This window comes from Arachis duranensis, chromosome 7, assembly GCF_000817695.3.
Source record: "Arachis duranensis cultivar V14167 chromosome 7, aradu.V14167.gnm2.J7QH, whole genome shotgun sequence".
Classification (NCBI taxonomy): Eukaryota; Viridiplantae; Streptophyta; class Magnoliopsida; order Fabales; family Fabaceae; genus Arachis; species Arachis duranensis.
In genome coordinates, this window is record NC_029778.3 from 4299960 (window position 1) to 4319323 (window position 19364).

Below are 19364 nucleotides of genomic sequence, written 5' to 3' on the forward strand. Positions count from 1 at the left end.
ATTTTTTAACTTTCATTACTAAAATTTTGTCAAACACACTAACAAATAAAAATTATTTTTTTTATTGAATTTTGTTTCCTAATAATTTAACGACACCCAATATAAACTCTTATTATTACTAGATTTTTCTTTTCGGAAATCATAAAGAAAAATACCCTCATTAAGAATTTCATCTTCTAGGAAATAATTAAGGATACATTAACTTTTTTCAGTAATATTATTATATTTTAACAAGTTTTAAAACTACCTACACACATTCTTCATTCTTAAAAAATCACAAACACACTCTTCACACCTATTTAATTAGTTTGGTGATTGAAGTTGAAAGATGCATATCTATGTAGGTATGGTTTGTGCTATGTAATATCCAATAGCCGCAATATTATTATTGTTCCATGCATATATATATATATATATACACACACACACAAAGATAGATAAAGGGCCATGCTGTAAAGTAAACTACACAGAATTTCTGAACAACTTGTTCTTTTCATGCGCACTATATATACCAAGTTTCCAATTTAGCTAGCTAGGGTTATGTGTTCTACTTCCTCATTATTGTTGTTAGTATTAAGAATAAGAATGTTCTCTATTTATCTATATATTTAATTAATTTTTTCCACTATATATATACCAAGTTTCAATGAAACTAAACAACATGCGCCTCAATTCTTGAAAATGATTCTCACGCTCAAATAAATACTCTTTCTCACGGCACCATTATTATTTAAATATTTTGAAGGTTTTAAAATAAATGATTAAATATAAGTTCATATATATGAATTTAATTTTTGTGCCTAATAGTATAAATCTTATATACAGACATTCAATCATGTTTCACTGTATTAAGAAGTTATTTAATCAACTTGAATTGGTTGAGTGGTCAACTCACTCGTTCGATTAAATAAGTGTTGCGGGTTCGAATCTCGCTTTATGCATGCAGTATTGACACTGTGGACAACAAAAAATTATTTAAATGCATATATTTAATCATAGTGACTAAAAAAATTTAGTAATATTTAAAAAGAATTGTTAAAAAATTAAATTCACATTTTTTTATATTTTAATAATATAACTTTTATTTTAGAATTAAAAAATATTATTTTAATTTTAAAAAAGGTGTTGCTAAAGTTATATATACTACTATAACTATTATAATTATGAATTTAGATTCTTTAAATTTTGAATTTTTACTTTAGAGAATTAAAATAAAATCTCTTATCCTTGAATAATTTTTCTCTCATATTTTCTTTTGGTCTTACCTATAAAATAAATAGTGAAAAATCATATTTTACTTTTTAAAGTAAAATTTAAAATTTAGAGGACTCAAATCTTATAATTATAGACACTATTTATAACATGTACAAAAAATTATTTACAATGTGAAGGTATTAAACTTAAATTATAATAAAATGCACTAATAAAGGAATCATTAGCTACCTTGATTTTGGTGAGAAATAAACTTGGTGTAGTTATTGTCAACTTTTCTCTTCATGTTGCGTGTGAATGTTAGCATGAAAAGTAGGTAATTAACATGCGGTTTAAGATAATCTAACATAAAAAGGTTCTTAATTACCAATTAATATTCTTGAGATTATTGTGCATGCTTATGCAATATAAAATTATGATATATGGATAAAAGTTTGTTTCTATCCGCACAATTTCATTGTTCATTTTAGGGTAAAGTTTAAGTTTAATTTGTTGACTACACCTATATCTACTTTACCAAAATAATGCAACAAAAGTCATACATTATTGCTGTATAAATTCGTCATGTGCAGTAGTCCTAATCATATCACATGTCTAAATTTCACTCAGCTCACCTTATTGTAATAATTGGCGCATACACACACACATATATATATGCGCATTTTTATTCTAATGGTATAAAACTAATCGGTCGCTAATTTGGTAGTTATTAGTAACTGATTTTATTAGCCACTAAAATCAGTCACTAACTTAATAATTAGTAATCGATTTAGTGACCAGTACGTTAGCAACTGAATTAGCAACCATATACTTGTTCAGCCTTTCACTATCAGTTGCAAAATCGGTCGCTAAAATAAAAAATAGCGACCGATTTTGTGACCAACAATCCTAAAAACATTACTTTTTATTTTGGTTGCTAATTCGGTCGCTAAATGAAAAAATAGCGATCGATTTTAGTGACCAATTTTATTCTGGTTGTATTAAAATCTTATCAGTCGCTAATTCGATTGTTAGTAGTGACCGATGTTATTAGTTGCTAAAATCAGTCGCTGAATATAATTTAGCAATCGATTTAGCGACCAATATTTTTTTGGTTATAGAAATTCTATATCGATCGCTAAATCGGTCGCTATTCTGATATTTTCTTGTAGTGTGTGTGCGTGTGTGTGGTGGAGATCAATTAATTATCTTTTATTTTAATATTGTAAATTTATTATTAATTTAAATATTAATAAAATAAAATCTTAAAAATTTTAAAATTTAAAATAAAAACTAACATTAATCTAACAAAATAAATAACATAGAATAAAAATATTTATTTACTTTCAAAATACACAATTTTTTTTTCATGTATGTTGATATGATTTCTAAATATGAAAGGAATATATAAAACAAAGAAAGGAGCATACGTATTTATATAGTACACGAATATTCAAACAAAATATTATATGCTGTCTTAATCATTTTCTACCGCCACTAAATAAAAACTAGCTAGCTATAACTTCACTTGAATATATAGTCAAACTTGAATCATTCTACACTCAATTATATATTATATTATAAAATAAACACAAAAAGTATAACTAGCTATCTACTAATTAATAATCATGTACCTTCTCCGATCCAAGGTGTGATAAGCGGTTAACCTCTCAACAAGAAGAAAAGCATAAAATAAAGAAATAATATAATATAGCCAATCACATAAAAATTAAGCAAGTTTTAATTAAAAAAAGGATTTGGTTGATTGGGGCAATGTTTAGAGTAGACACGTGTTGAGATATTATGTCATGTAATTTGCCATAAATATATGATTGTAGCAGGTTAGTTGACTTGATTAACTATTTTCCACACCAACTGAATAATCTAAACTTGTAATTATGTATGTTGTAAGTGTATCAGATTTCCTAAAAGAGATTAATTGCATTGGTGGGTTTAATTCTGGAAGAGGTGTTTGTTGAAGCTGCTGCTTCGTCTTCATGGCTTGACCTACTTCATTGTCCTAACCTATGTATGATTATTTCATTATTATTAGTACTTTAGTAGAATTTAGAAAATTTTCTTTTGGTTTTCACTTTTTCATTCTGATAGAATAAGAATTCATCTACTGTAAATGTAAATCTGAACTTTATTTAAGGGTATACCACTGACCAATGAATTTTTGTATATACAAAACGAGATTCAAACTCCCAATACTTACTTAACCAGATGAGTGAGTTGATTATTCCGGCCAAACTAAATTGATTTTTTTTTTGGGTGAATTAACGGGATTATAAACCCCAAAAGAAATAAAAACAAAACAAAGAAAATCAAGATCCTTTTAATATGGGAGATCTAAACAAATCAAAAGATAAAATTGACATAAAATCAGAATGGAGAAGTCTAAAGTGTGTAATCTAAAGAGAACTTCTTGCCCATTCTTTATTAGATGCTCTCCTGCATAATTAGCTTCTCTGAGCAAATGACTCCATCTCGCATTATGAATTCTTCTTGACAAAATTTTAATATCTTCAATCAAAGTACTGCAAGGATAAGTGGAAAGGAACCTTCTTTACAAAACTTAGCTATAAATCAGACTCAACGATAATATGTTGTATCACTAACCTATCTTTCAATAATATCCCATAATTTTGCATGCTTAATTGAACACTTTCAATGTTGCAAGAGAAAGCCGAAATGAACCTACCCAAATAATCTCAAAACAAACCTCCACATGCTGCATTATTATTATGTGCATAAAAAGATTCATCTATATTGAGCTTAATAAATTGCTCCGGAAGAAATATCCATATAATAAGACACTCTTAGCTCTTCTTTGTAATTTTACATTTCTTCATTACATTGAATAGAGTTGACTTAGAATCCCTAATTAATAAGCCAAGGTTTTGTTTTCGGTTAAACGCTTTTTGATCGTTTTGGATTAAACATTTAACTATTTATGCGCGCACATCCTATGCGCCTTATTTTAGGCTAATCCTTTGTTGAATTCTCATCCCTATGGGTGGGTGGCAAACGGAAAAGCCTACCCCATCCCGTTTAATGAGACGATCCTGAAATCTCTCCCTGTCCCGCCTAATAACGAACTGACAGACCTGCCAAATCTTTTTTTATTAAATATTAAATAATTAAATAATATATATAATTTTACAATTATTTTAATAAATTTATAATTTTTAAAAACATAAAAAATTATAATTTTTAAATTCACAAATATTGAGATCTTTATAATTATAAATATGTAATAAACATAATCATAAACCAAATTTTTTGAAACAATAATAAAATCAACATGGACAAAAAAAAAGCGTTGAGTCCACCAAGGAGACCCGTCCCGCCCCACCAAAGCCCATGGTTTAAGCAGGCTTTCAAAGTGTGGCGCTCAATTTTCTAATGGCGGGCTACACGGGCCACCCTGACGGGTTTAGGCTCATTTGGCATCCCTACTCATCCCCCTATTCCAATCAATATTTTTAGTTTAAAAAATTAAAAAAAAATCACGTGAAGAGGACTCAGCCTAGTAAGAGACCAAGAAATATGTTCACCTTCCACAAATTCCATTGGCATTTTTAATGCAAGGAAACCAGTATTGTATCAAATAAAACTTATTTAACCATCTAAGCGCTGAAATACATTGAAGGCAACAGCATTGTTAAGCCTTGATTTTTCAGATTTTCAAACAGAATGATTATGCAAGCGGACCATCTCCAACTCAACAACCAGGAACCTGCAAATGCAGAAATCAATTAAGTCATATATCAACAACCACATAATAAGATAAAAAACAAACACGTCATGAAACTATTGAGATTCAAAACATAATCATCTGCGCAAACAGTTTGAACGTTTTGAACTTTGGACACAGCGAGGGCTCTGCTACACTATGAAGTTCTGATACAGTCAGTTTTTATCATTTATCCCACACTATAGCAAGTATTTAAAAAATAAGGCATTTCAGCCGCCCACCGATTTCATTGTCATGTCATGTTAAGTACATTCCATAAATATTTCTAACTAGCTTGGCTATGCCCAATAAATACTTCTAAATCTGAAAATTTTGGAGCAAACAAAAGGATCAAAGAGAACCGGTGATTTGTGAGTTGGACATCTAAAAGTGCTGCACCCTTTATTGGAAAGAAACGGCAAACAATGTTATCAAACAGCATCATAGTTAATATGTAAATTCCGAACCCTAAACAACATGCCCATAATTTCAAACACAGAGGAGGAAGAGTCATACAGCAGCTAAAACTAAAAACGTGTGCTACGAAAAGATCACAAATTGTGTATTTTGGTACAATTATAGCTCAACCAATCATCTGCAGGAATAAAATAATATCAATTGTTTAGAACAACTATTTATAAGTCCACAAACACATGAAACATCAGTAATAAATTCTAATAGAAAGACGTGGCCTCCAAAAGTCAAAATGCACCATCATGTCAAAACTAAGTATAACTCTATTCTCAATTTCTCATACACAATTGCAGCAACGGATCATCATCAATCACCACTCAATTTAAAACAACACCCTCATCTGCAGTTCCCAAAGGGTCAAAAGAATTTTGTATATAGCAAACAGCCAAACAAAGCTAACAACTGCTCACACAAAAATCATTTCAAGATGGAATGACAAATAATACAGAAACTTATGCAAGATGCTCCATTTCCCACTCATCCAAGGTGAGAACTTCCACTTATTATCACAACAAAACCTCCCAAAAAAATTCAGCCAACAACTCCTTCCACCGATGTTATCATTTCAAGGATACCCAAACAGGCATGGATCATAATGCAATCCTGATCACTACACCTCAAACTCTCAAAGACATATAACATATCACCAAACTGAAAACATACCAAACAAGCAATCCAAACAAATCAAAAGTAGTAGTACTCAAATTTGATAACATATCAGTGTAAATTTCACTACATCAAAATCCAATCCACCACTGCATCTTTGACTCTTGAGATGCTTGCTGATAGAAAAGGTCAAACACTTTCACTAATATATCCAAGTCCGGCATTGACTAGCACAGTAAGAATCCTCTTCAATCACACGTTACCAAAATCAAACCCTAAGGCTTGTAATTAATTCTACAAATACATCTCACCCACGGAAATTATCCCCATTTCTACCCACATATAAAGCACCTAACACAATCAACCCTAAAATTACCAACAACCAACCGAATTCTAGATCTATCTACATCATAAACCCTAAAACCACAAATAAAAAAAAAAGATTAAAAAGTACCGATTGGAGATCAATGGTGGGCGGCGGCGGAACCGTGTGCCTTAGCGAGGCGCTCGTGCTCGAGGTGCTCGTAATGGCGGCGCTCCTCGGGAAGATTAACGAGGTAGGACAAAACCATGCCGCCGAAGCAAACATGGTAGAGTGGATCAGGAGAACTGGTTTCGATGTACTTGGTGTAGTAGTTATCCAATCCGCGGTTAAAGGAGTTCTTGATGTAATCGAGAGATAACTTGGGCTTGATGTAGTTGGGAAGCTCCTTCACCTTCAAACCCCTGATCTCGTTGACGAAGTTCCTCAGCGCCATTTGGGATCCTCAAAAACCCTAGAAAATTGGGGGAGATTGAGAATAAAATGCTGATTCTTGATAATACTATTCTTCAAAACCAGAGAATCCAAAAACAGAAAATGAAGCAAAGAATCCAAACTCACCAACCATGGAAGAATGAAAAGGGCTTTTACTTTGGGCTTCATCATGTCTCAATTCTCAAATCATATAAGGGATCTTCAACCAACTAGCCCAAAAGCCCGTGTACAACTACAACCACTCATTTCTAGTCATAAAATGACCCCAAAAAAAATCTAGTCATAAAATATTTGAATATTGATAATTTTAAATAAAAAATGTAAATTAACTAAATATATATATATATAAATTGTTAGAAATGATAGTTTATTATAGTAGAAAAATTAAACATTTTGTATTATCTCATTTTTTTAATTTTATCATTTTTTTAATAGCAAAAATAGAATATGTATACACAAGATTAAAACGAAAGTAATGCATGTAACATTTATTTAAAAAAAAAATCCATACATACTAAATATCTTGAGTAAATTTTTTATTTGTTTTGTTTTTCTCCCGAGTATTATGAAATGTGAATGTAAGAAGTATACATAAAAGATAAAAAAAAAATGTACATACAACACATTAGAAATTTTTTCAAACAAAATTTTTGTATTCTCTCTTTATCTGTTGACATAATATTTGTTCATTTGTTGTATTACTTTTCTAATTTTTTTCATAGATCTCAATATATAGTATAAATAAGTAGTATATTTTTTTTATAAACAACGAGGGAGCTTAATCTCTAAGAAAAGAAATATTTTTATTGTTAGAAAGTAAATATTTTCAAAAGGAAATGTTAAAAAACTAACATTTTTTTATAATAAAAAAGAAAATATTTGGGGTTTCTCCGATTTCTACGTTCCTTCAATTCACAGGTTCTCTCTCTGACGTTTAGCTTCTCATCCGGAAAAACCACCACAGTTACCACCAGCACTGAGCGCCACCATGGAAGGTGGCGGAGCAACGCTATCGGATGTTTACCAAAGCGCGAAGAAGCTCCTCCTGAAGACGCGTGACGGCGTGGAACGCCTCGAGCGCCTCGACTACTCCGCCTCCTCCGATCTCTCCCTCTCCCTCTCCAATGACATCTCTCAGATCCAATCCCTATGCGTCCAGATGGATCGATTCTGGCGCTCCATCGCCGCCAAATCTCAGCGAGATCTCTGGAAAAGGTTCGTTCCAAATCATCTCCTCTTTCGCCCGTTTTTTAACCTATTCTTAATAATTTCTAATAGAAAACTCTGGTTCTGCAACACGTTAGTTATTAGGCCATGATGCTTCTGAAATAAACGAAGTATCTGCAATCGGTAAAATAAATGCATGCAGTTTGTGTACATTGTAGTTTAGAAGAAGAATATCCAATACGGTAACTAGTGTGGTAGCAAAGTTTGGAATCTGTTTTTTTTTGCCAGTGGTTGATGTTGAAGTGGTTGCTATGTGAATTTTGGTGCAGAAAAGTGGAACAGATAGCTGAAGAGGCTGACTCTCTGAAACAGTCTTTAGATAAATATAACATAAAAAATCAGAAACGGATCACAGAAGCTAAAGAGAGAGCAGAGCTTCTGGGACGAGCAGTATGTACTTGAATTTTCATCATGCTCTGGTTTTGGTGATTCTCTCTATTACTGTTTTTATGTTCTTGCTTGATTTTGATGCATGCATGATTGATTTGATTTTTGTTAATTTGATGTGGCAGAATGGGGAATCCAGCCATGTTTTGAGGATCTTTGATGAGGAGGCACAAGCTATGCAATCAGTTCGAAACTCAAGGCTTGAGCTGCAGAATTCTACTGCACTTGGGGAAACCATCCTTTCATCAATACATGGGCAAAGGGAACGCTTGAAGGTATCTTCATTCTTCCTTTGCCTTCCTTTCATACATTTAATACGATGATAATATACTTGATCCATGGCCTGAAAGATATGAAAGATAGGATTAACAAACACTTAGATTAAAACTATTGTTTATGTTTAGCTATAATCACTTTTTTTAATTATCCGTTATGAATGATAGATTACATGTATTAGTATATTTTTTAACAACTAGTTTTTGACAACTATACTCAACAACCACACACAAGTTAAAAAGGTGTTTAATGAAACGGCATAACAAGTTCGAAACAGACATCTCTTTTACTTTTTGTATAGTTATATATATTTGTCAAAACTGTTGTTTACATAGCACTTCTTGAAGAAATAGTTCATTTTCTTCATTTGTGACTAATAAGTTGGTTTTGAACAAGTGTAGCTTCTGTCTCTTCTTTGGTTAAAAGCTAAATTTAAAATGTTGCTTTAGATTTCGTTTCTAGCAATGTTAACACTAAATGATTGCTGCAGAATGCTCATAGGAAAGCATTGGATGTGCTGAACACAGTGGGGATGTCAAATTCTGTTTTGAGGCTAATTGAGAGACGTAACCGTGTTGATCAGTGGATCAAATATGCAGGCATGCTTTTAACTGTCATTTTCTTGTTTGCTTTTGTTATATGGAGACGCTAGACAAGACCATCTTTCAAGAGTTCGTATCTTCCTTTGTGAAAAGTATATGCAAATAGATTTGTCTATAAAAAATGTTTTGTACCTTGAATAACTAAGGTCGTTTAAAATTTGCTTGTATTCTTTACACCTGATATTTGAGCTAGATAGAATCTAAGCCTATATAGTTTTGTTCTTATTAACCTTTTCGAATTTGTTATTTTTGGTTCATTATTATTTCGTATTCAAGATATTACCATACTAGTCAAAAAGTTGATGAAGAATTTTAATACAGATGATGGCTTCTACGTACAAAGACTCTGCATTCCATAAAAAATGTTCCTAATTCAACTGAAAATCCATTCCCCGAATTGTGCAGCATTAATATATCCGCTGAATGAACATAAAACTCGTGGGTCTGCTAACCGAAATTTAAACTTTTTGTTGGCATTTGGTCTCTATATAACCTAAACACAACTCTGTGTTGAACATTTTCTACCAAGCATTCCATATGAACGATGATATTGTAAAACAGCACACTAAAATTGGAAATCTATCATGTGACGGGGAGCTCCTAAGATGCAGATATGCTGCCTTTAGAAGGCCCAGGGATTTGACTCCCCTCGGAATTTATATGTTCTGTAGACTGCCCTTTTTGCTTCTTCCCCAGTCGCCTTGTTCCCGGAGCTGGCTTGCCCAAATATGTTGTATTGACCATAGTAGCCAGTGTGTCCACGCCATCCGATGTCACCGGCAAACCTGAACAACCGTCGCATGACAGGATACAAGCTATAGCCTGCATAGATGCCCCTAGCATTGGAGGAAGAGAATTTCTTGGATGTGTCACCTGAAAATGTAAACTACTATGAAATAAAATGCACCAAAAGACTGAAGCAATTAAAAACATAGAAAAAACATAAGATAAATGAAATTGCTTTTAGTTACTTTGTATAGAATTGCTGCTGATAATCGCTCTCTCAGACAGTAAAGCTGAGCAACATCCATTGCTGTTGAACCAAAATAAAGCCACCGGTCCATGATTACTTTAACCATATTTTCAGGAGAAGACATAATCTTATCTTCTCTGTCACCACTGGATTTGTTATCAACTTCCATTGCGTCTTCGAGTTTGACTTCATCTTCATCTTCGCTCTCTTCATCATTATCGTCATCGTTGTCATAATCACTTCCATCACCCCCATCACCGTTATCATTATCCTGTGCTGGGGCAACAGCAATCTCTGTTGAAAGCAACAAGAGTGGAAGTGGTCCAACAACTGTACAGTTCCGTATGCTCATTCCCATGTCGCCGCGAGTAATCTCATCATACACAATTAACGTGTGCTCTGCGTTTTTCTTTAATGACAACTTAAAATTTATGGAATGATTGTGCAAGCGAACTTTATCCCCACCAGCAGTTTCAATTATGGCCCTTTTCCCTTTTTTGTTTGGCGAAAATCTCCCAACCATTGGATACAAACCTGCGACTAGAACTGCATGGAGTACACCAGGGTCATGCGCATTCATGCTGTAACTCGTAGAATCTTCAGGAACAAAGCCACTTCGAACGAGTTCTTTCTGAAGTTGCTTCCGCATGCCAGATAACATATGCATAGCAGACGAAGAAACAAAATACTGAGAACAAAAGCGGGATTCTAGACCCATATTCTTTGCATTACTCCAGCATTCAAATGCAGCTACAACAGCGAATTGATCACCAGAGCCCCCATATAGAGAAGCAAGCTCAGCCTTGGCAGCGGAAGCTCTCTTCCTTTCTTCAGGCAACATTGGAAGTGTAAATGGATTTCTATAATCAGATGCACATGCTACCGTTAAAGCCGGATTGAGACAGTCCATCAATATAGCAAAAAAAAGCATCCGGCTAGTTAATGGGTGAACAGGGAGAGAACCAAGTTTCTCCCCGAGCTGTGTGAGTTTTTCGTCAGTAGACAATGCCCCAATATCTTGTAGAACTAAAATTGCATGACGTATGGACTCTAAAACCGGAGGATCTAATGTCTTGCTAAGATACTCTTCTATTTTGCAAGTTGGGTCAAGCAACTTCACCTATTATCACCCCAAAAAAAAGGAACAACTCAAATGTGAAGGGAAAATTATAATCTTCTTGTGTGATATAAAATCCATTCCATGTCCGTGGTGAAGAATATAAAAGCCACTAACTGGCCACTTTATCATTCTTAAAATTTGCATTTTTAGGTGATAAAAGAGAAAACATTTTACCATTATCCTGAAATATAGTAATCATCAATGTCATAATGTAACCAATTGGAGAAGATGAGTACCTGCAGACAAAGCTCCTCGATAGATATTCTCCTAATTTCTGGAATCTGAAAATCTGGCAAAGAAGCTGCTCGAATCTTTGAATACAGATGATAGCAAATACCAGGTTGACAGCGGCCAGCACGACCCTCTCGCTGCTTAGCACTTGCTTTTGAAACCCAAGATGATTGAAGAGTTGAGACATTATTATAAGGATCATAACTTTTTTCTTTCATTCGTCCTGTATCTATGACATACACTATATCATCAATGGTGATGGCTGTTTCAGCAATATTGGTTGAAAGAACTATTTTGCGGCAACCATGAGGTGGGCGCTTAAATACCTTCCTCTGCTCCATGCTTGGAACCATCGAATGCAGAGCTATGACCATAAACTTAGATTGATTCTTGAAAAAAGAGGACGCAAGCAATCGTTCACGTGTTCTGTTTATATCATCCCATCCTGGGAGAAAGACAAGGATACCTCCATCTTCTGAATCTACGCATATTTTTCTTATCAGCTGCTCTATTAGAACTTCATCAATAAGTTCGGGGTTGACCGTAGCAAGATATTTATCAAGTAACTGCTTCTCTTCAATGGAGTTCGAAAAATTATTATCCATATGCTTTTTGAGTATTTCGGCTGCTTCTTGCTGGTTTTCCCTTTCGGCAATCTCTAGAGCAATGTTTCCATCATGGGACCTCAAATGGCAATCTGCCCCTAATGATAAGAGCATGCACATATCACCCACCCTACCTTTTCCGGCAAACACCATTAATGGAGTAAGGCCAGTTAACGAATGCTGGTAATTGAACAGTTTCAGGCTTCCTTCGGAAGAAACCATCTCTGACAGCATCTCCCACTCATCATTAAAGCAAGCCAAATTAATAGCTTCATCAATAGAGAGCTTCTCTTCTTCACTTAGCTCACAGTTGTTTATTGGAGTTTCAGATGTGGTATTATCTTCAAGATGATTACCACCATCATTGGATTTTATAATAGAAAGTACATCCTCCAGATAGAAAGTTTTGACCTGAAGAGAGAACAGTTAGTCAGGTAGACATCGCAGCAACGTATGAAATATTAATTAATCCAAATCTACAACTGTGTAGATACCGGATAAGTGAATCCCGGAACATTGATGATTGGGCATCCACCAAAATACTGAGAAAATCTCGCAGCATCAATTGTAGCACTCATAAGTACCTGTAAATATTAAAGTGACCAAGAAAATAGAGGTTAAAGATATTGGTCAATGATGGGAACTGACATAACCAAATTAAATACACACTTGACTGGATGAGAGTAATAGAAAAGAAGATATGCAAACTAAATAACTTTGAACTGACCAGACGTAAACGAGGATATGAAGGGAGCATGTCTCTGCATACAAGTTACCAAAAATCAGAATATTAGACCAAAAACTCAGAGAACCAACTTTTGAGCCATTAGTTTTAGCAGTAAGATATCTTCAACAAGTTTAAGCTACAACCCCAATTTAATCTTCCTTATATATGCAACAAGAAATTATACACTTGCTTTTACTCTCACGAACATATAAAGGCTAATGAGTTCCTTTCAATGGTATACCTGATGATTGCCAACATGAAGTCTGAGTATCGGTCCCTTTCGTGAATTTCATCCTGAACAAGAAATGAATGTCACCTCATTTTCCAATGCAAGCTTGCCTAAGGCAAGGGCCAAGGATGCATATTACATGTTTCAAACACACCAAGACTCTTGATGACACAATATATAAAGACATTTGAATCCACTTCAGTTCTCACAAGGCAATTTAGGAAAATTTCAAAAATCATTTCCCTTCAACAAAGTATTACAGCTAGCATCAGAGCACCCCCTGCCCCTCTTTTTTTGTTTTTCTCTTTTTGGTGTATACAAACTTCTGTAGAGACCATCTTAAGGACAATGGTCATACTGAATTTTGCTTTTGGTCTGTATTGTTATAGTCACCACTCTATGTATGTTAACTCCTATAATCAGTTTTCACACACAATTTTCAGCACTAACTGTTACACCAGTTATAACTTTCTAATATTATAGAATAAGTTGAATAACAATAAAAAATTTCTACTTTCACCAACCATATAATAGCAATTGCGGTGTTATTGACCAATGATAGAATCAGTTGTGACCTCACTCATTACAAAAGGCGAACTTGTTCAAAAATCTAAGTTCAACTCAATACAATAAAATGATGATGTGGCTCTGCAAATCTAATTTACGGATTTTCAAATGTAACTTTTAAGATTCTAATGGATTCACTAGCTATATGCATTTCCAGGTGACCAGCGCATCTGATATCTTACTAATCATACCTAATAAACAAATATCTTCGGCCATCCTAATAACTCAAACTGAACAGTTGTGGTATAGAAGTGAGAATATAAGGTATTTTACCCAAAGACTAAAATACATACAATTGTGCTCTACCCAAATATTAAAAAATAAAACGAGAAAAAAAATTAACAAAAATATGTACCATAATTATGTGAGTAATGCCAGAAATGTCATCCTTTATGGGCCCCGTCTTTGATGAACAAGAACTTTTAGATACCAACACCCTTAAGAGAACTCCAGTAGTACATAGCACAATTGATGAGTTTCTTCCACCTTTGCCTTCCAGTCGTATCTGGATTGTTTGTTAAATGTATAAGGTGCAAACCACAAATAAAACTAGTAACATGCTACCAAGAATAAGATGCAAGCAACCAATGTATGAAAAGGTTGAAAGACCAAAACATCTTAAAAATTGGGCGCATAGAGTATCGCATCAACACACACGATATATAAATAAAATTACCTTATATCCTACACTTTCTCCAATACCCTCTCCTCTCTCACTGGCTATTCTGTCAGACACTAGACATAGAAACAGAAGAATGAAAATGTCAATAAAGTATAAAATATGAAAATTGAGAAAGCCAAGTTTGAAAATGATGCACACCTGAAGTTGCAGAGATACGTCGAGGCTGGGTGCAAACTATTTTGCATACCTCACCCTTACTCCACATATGATCCAAAATAAATTGAGGAACCTGAGTCATGTTTCAACTTCAAGTTAAGTAGGACAGTAGGACAGGGAAAGGGAAATGTTTAACCTAACACGGTAAATGTCCTAATGAACCAATCATCAAAAATAGTATATGACTAAAAAATTATCATTTTGAAAAGAGTAGTTGACATTTATGTATACATAGTTGCACCATAATAAAGATTAAAGGCAAAGCAAAGAGTTGGTAACCTGAGTAGTCTTTCCACAACCTGTCTCACCAGATATCAGAACTACCTGTTTGAAATAGAAGAAAAGAATATTAAGACCAAACCACATACCAAAATCTAATCCTCAAATTCAATTCAAATCAATTGTTATATTGAAATAGATTTAAAACAAAAAGTCTTACTTAACAATATTAGATAAGCTTCATTATTGTTCAATTTGCAAGCGAGCTATCAAGCAGAAGCATGTCTAAGGCAATTTTACAAAGCAAAATAGTAAATTAACCTGGTGAGATTCAATAGTTGTCACAATGGTATCCTTGAAGGATGCAATCGGCAGCTTAGATCTATCTTCAGTGATCTGAATGAATGGAAATCAAGTAAATGAATCATTAAGAAGACTACCACATACTACATAATAAGAGTGATGGCAGAAAAGCATCCGACCAACAAAATGTATATATTGCCATTGACTACAAAAGGGAGGAATAAGAATGGACCTGTTTCAGGTTTGAGGTTGTCATGATTCTAGAGTTAAGGGCTTCCATTTTCTTAGCAATATCAGCTTTCGACATAGAAGGTCTAGCAAAAATGTCATCTTTCTTCGGTTTGAATTTCTCAGTAGAGCCACTATCCTCTCCAATCATCTCCCACAGGCTTCCATCACCAGGCGGATAATGGGCAAATAAATTACCTAGTACCTGGCTTGCCTCCTGAGAAAATGCAAAACAAGGAAGATTCCCAAACCCATTATTGGTTTCAACTTTCTTTTTTATTTTATGAACAGCCACCCTCCTTTCTTTCCCATACCTACAAAAGCAGCACGAAACTTGACATTAAAAAAATAAGCACAAAACCAAACAAATCACATTCTATTAGCAACCAATCCACTTGAGAATGGAGACAACTTTGTATGTTGCTCCTGTTATCACTCACCCAGAACTTTTAGACTTAAACCCCATTTTCTGGGCTAATTGATGCACCAAAGCACGGTCTTCATTCGACAAACCAGCTTCAAATTTGTACACTGCAAGTCGGGGAAAAAAATAAAAAATAAAAAATCCAAATTTCAATTCAAAATTTGACAAAACAACAAACACCTGGAATGCATATAACCAATAAGAACTGTAAAAGTCCAATTTTTTAGGGGCGGAAAAACAGTGCACTATAATTTCAAACACAAAACGGTGAAGCTGACCTTCATCTTTGGAAGCTCGAAACTGTTCGAGAATCTGTGAAATGCGGATCCTGGTAACTTCCTCAACCTTGGGATTCTGACGCTGAAGTGGATTTCCTTTGTTCTTCTCCTTTCTCTTCGTCATTACTTTCGGTCAAAATATTAAGAAGAAGAAGAAGAATGAGCTCAAGTGAAGAAATCGAAAACGAGAAGAATAATAAGAAGAAAAGAGGCTAAGTTGTGAGTTATGGTTGTGCTATGCGTTTTGTGTATGAATTTTTCTTCTTTTCTTCGTCGTTGATATTTGACAACAGCGTGGGCTTCATAGTATATACCGAAGGAATACCCGTACCCGATCCCCTCGGTTTTTCGTTTTTGGTTGAAAAGAGACAGAAGCAAGGTCCTTTTCCGTCCTTTCATCTCTCGCTATGTCTCTATTTATTTCTCGTTTTCCTTTTCGAGTAAAATTTACCTCTCCATTTACAACATGGAAACAAACTCTTTTTTGGTTAAGCCGAAGAATTTTTTTGAGATATTTATTTACTGCCACACGGTAATATCTTGAATAAGTTCCTAAAACATATTTGATAAGATATTTTATTAAGTCTTAACAAAATTTAATTATTAAATTAGTCTCTAAATTTTTGTTCGTTCTAGTGGCATAGTTTAAAACAAAATTTTGGAAAGACAACAAAATTAATAATAATATTTATATTAAAATTAAATTTATAAATATAATTATTTTGTTGTTAATAAGATAATAAATAAATAATTTTATAAATAAAAAATACAAAATAATTTATAATGGTACTCTTCGAATTTTTAGTGATTTAAAATTTTTAATAATTAAATCAGAACTAAACTTTTTAGCAATTTATAATATTTATTGAATTTTTTTATCAATTTATATAAATACAATAATATCAATATTTATTAGATATTTTAATATATTTTATCATATACAAAATTAAATTAAATAAATAATAAAATATAAAATAATATTAAATTAAATAAATAAAAAATACCTAATTTTTTATATTTGAACTCAAAAATAGAGGAATGATTGGTTGTTGAATAGAGAGCTGCAAAATATGAATAGAGAAGCTGCTAACAAAGCAGCGTGTTTTTATAACGAATAATTTTTATCTTTTATCTTATTAGAAGATCTTTTTTATGAGATAACTTTTTTATTTGATTTGATTGTTAGATGATTTTTTTTTTGTTAGATATTTTTTTATTTGATTTGATTTTATCTTTTAATTTTGATGTGTTGTGAAAGTCAACAAATGCCTATTCAGTTCAGTCCAAATCCAACATGTTTTTAATGTTAAAATTAAAAATTATTGTGTAATAAAAGTAAGAATGAAAATTAAACTTGAGTGTTTTAAGTCATAGTAAAATATTTGAGTCAATTGAATTATTTTTTTATTTTTCGAAGAAGTATTAATAATTTTTTTATAAAAAAATTGGGAGGGTCGTGGTCCTCCATTGTCTCAACTAAACTCAGCACCTAGTTCGTTCATATGAAAAAATTAATCTGAGAATTTTTAAAATTTTAAAAATTTATTATATCTTTATTGAATAACGATAAAAATTAATTTGTTTAACTTTTTATTTTGACATGAGAATTGATTTGTCTAATAAAATTAAAAAGTTAGAGATGGGCTTAAAAGCCCATTTGAGAAGTAGTAGAAGCTATTTTTTTTTACTTTTGAATTATGAAAAGTCACGGTCTACGTGTTTGACACCATCTTAGAAAAAGTTTTTAACTTTCCAAAAAGTTAATTTGCATCTTCTTGAAAAAGTAGAAATATATGACTTCTCTACTTCTCGATAAATCATTCTACCACTTACTTAAAAAAAATTAATTTCAAAACAAAAACAATCTACTTACTTTCCTTCTTCATTCTCTGTTAAAAATACTGATCCTTGACCACCATTTTTACACAAGATTTGCTAGAAGCACTGGCTTTCCACCATAATTCCACCATCATTCTCACACAATGTTCAAAATCTCGCCATTTTCATGTAATTATTGATGGAAGTATTGATCATCCACCATCATTTTTAGACAATATTATATTTGAACAACATACTGCATATATTCCTTCTAAATATTTTTTTATCATTTTATCACTCTATTTTTTATTATTAAATTTATATTTAACTGTTGTATGAAATTTCAGTTTTAGTTTTATTCTTTTCATATGTGATTTTATAGCTTGCTATTATTTTCATAGTTGATTATAGCAAGTTCTTGACCACAATAAAAGAGAAGAGAGTTCTAATAGGAATGAAAAAAATAAAAAACAACAACAAAATATACATTAACACACATTTTATATTCATTTTTTATTTTCACCTACCATATCATTCACAATATTAGTGATTAGGTTATGTAAAATCAACATTCAATATTAGAAAGTATTTATTATCATCGTTATTTTAATATTCATTATCTTTTGTAAAAAAAATATTTTTTAAGTTATTTATCCAAACGCTACAACTTTAAAATAAGTATTTTTATAATTAAAAATTCAAATACAAAATAACTTATTTATAAGCTATTATTAATAAAAATCCTTATATTTTAAGCTTTTTTTTTCAAAAGAACTTATTTAAGTTATTTACAAACTGTCTTAGTAACTAAAATTTGTTGAAAATTAAATTGTCTAAATTTTTCAAAGATTAATTTGATATATTACTCACTTAGATATAAATACCGTTCAATACAATAATAACTTTTTTTTATTGATTTATACACAATTCCATGGATGAGATATTAATTTGGATGGACTAATACCTCAAATTAATCATCGACCATTTTTTCAATAGAATATTTTGATTTTCAACTAATTTTAATTATTAAACTAATATCCAACCTTTTCTTCATTAAAATAATCAGATCTACTTAAAAAATTTAAACAAATTAATCTTATGATTATTTGCCAAAGACAGTTTTTTAAAAATGATTAAAATATCAATTTTGATAATTAAAAACTAAATATCAGACAATTTTTTTGAAGATTAATTTGTGACTAGACTATATAGCTATTTGTAAATTATACTTCAAACTATAAAATTAGTTTTCACAATTTTGTTTTGAGTAAATTATTCTAAAACAAACAATTTGACAAATGAGTCAACTAGCCTAGACTAAAAAAAAAAACAGTTAAAAACTTAAAAAACATACTTTTATTGTGTTTAGCTTCTTTTTTCATAAAATTCTAAAATAAACTATATAAAAAGTTAAAAACAAATATTTGCTCTTTATCCAATCCAACCCAAAGCCCAAAAGGTATTCGGCATAAGAAAATTGGATAAATTTCACGAATAAATTTCTTGTAAATAATTTACATCTCTTTTTTTTCGAAATAATTTACA

At 32.1% G+C, this 19364-nt stretch overlaps 3 protein-coding genes across 4 annotated transcripts; 1 reads left to right on the forward strand and 2 right to left on the reverse strand.

Annotated features, from left to right (window-relative positions):
* Positions 1-4735: 4735 nt before the first annotated feature.
* LOC107496550 (uncharacterized) lies at positions 4736-6886 on the reverse strand. The gene is made up of 2 exons (XM_021127190.2): positions 6465-6886; positions 4736-4933 (listed from the first exon to the last, which is right to left on the reverse strand). The coding sequence occupies exon 1, from the start codon at positions 6766-6768 to the stop codon at positions 6475-6477; it is 294 nt and encodes a 97-aa protein (XP_020982849.1). The 5' UTR covers positions 6769-6886; the 3' UTR covers positions 4736-4933; positions 6465-6474.
* Positions 6887-7647: 761 nt separating this feature from the next.
* Positions 7648-9488, forward strand: LOC107496498 (membrin-11). Its single transcript, XM_016117767.3, has 4 exons — positions 7648-7982; positions 8264-8384; positions 8507-8656; positions 9148-9488. The coding sequence occupies exons 1-4, from the start codon at positions 7756-7758 to the stop codon at positions 9307-9309; spliced, it is 660 nt and encodes a 219-aa protein (XP_015973253.1). The 5' UTR covers positions 7648-7755; the 3' UTR covers positions 9310-9488.
* Positions 9489-9588: 100 nt separating this feature from the next.
* On the reverse strand, positions 9589-16345 carry LOC107496497 (DExH-box ATP-dependent RNA helicase DExH6). Of its 2 annotated transcripts, XM_021127191.2 has the most exons (15): positions 16228-16321; positions 16002-16073; positions 15740-15830; positions 15304-15613; positions 15090-15164; positions 14829-14873; positions 14532-14622; positions 14388-14446; positions 14067-14216; positions 13157-13209; positions 12916-12949; positions 12683-12772; positions 11589-12599; positions 10231-11352; positions 9589-10132 (listed from the first exon to the last, which is right to left on the reverse strand). In XM_021127191.2, exons 1-15 carry the CDS (start codon positions 16304-16306, stop codon positions 9860-9862), a joined length of 3555 nt encoding a protein of 1184 aa, XP_020982850.1. In that variant the 5' UTR covers positions 16307-16321; the 3' UTR covers positions 9589-9859. The 2 variants fall into 2 exon arrangements, with proteins under 2 accessions (XP_020982850.1, XP_015973252.1); XM_016117766.3 differs by having other exon boundaries at positions 16002-16345.
* Between the last annotated feature and the right edge of the window lie 3019 nt (positions 16346-19364).

Excerpts from the sequence above, each read along its gene's own strand:
- LOC107496550 (XM_021127190.2), bottom strand. The coding sequence starts at position 6,768 with ATGGCGCTGAGGAACTTCGTCAACGAGATCAGGGGTTTGAAGGTGAAG.
- LOC107496498 (XM_016117767.3), top strand. The coding sequence starts at position 7,756 with ATGGAAGGTGGCGGAGCAACGCTATCGGATGTTTACCAAAGCGCGAAG. Across the intron at positions 7,983-8,263 it reads CAGCGAGATCTCTGGAAAAG|AAAAGTGGAACAGATAGCTG; the intron begins GTTCGTTCCAAA and ends ATTTTGGTGCAG. Across the intron at positions 8,385-8,506 it reads CAGAGCTTCTGGGACGAGCA|AATGGGGAATCCAGCCATGT; the intron begins GTATGTACTTGA and ends TTGATGTGGCAG.
- LOC107496497 (XM_021127191.2), bottom strand. The coding sequence starts at position 16,306 with ATGAAGCCCACGCTGTTGTCAAATATCAACGACGAAGAAAAGAAGAAA. Across the intron at positions 14,447-14,531 it reads ACGTATCTCTGCAACTTCAG|TGTCTGACAGAATAGCCAGT; the intron begins GTGTGCATCATT and ends TTCTATGTCTAG. Across the intron at positions 12,950-13,156 it reads TTCATGTTGGCAATCATCAG|AGACATGCTCCCTTCATATC; the intron begins GTATACCATTGA and ends ACTTGTATGCAG.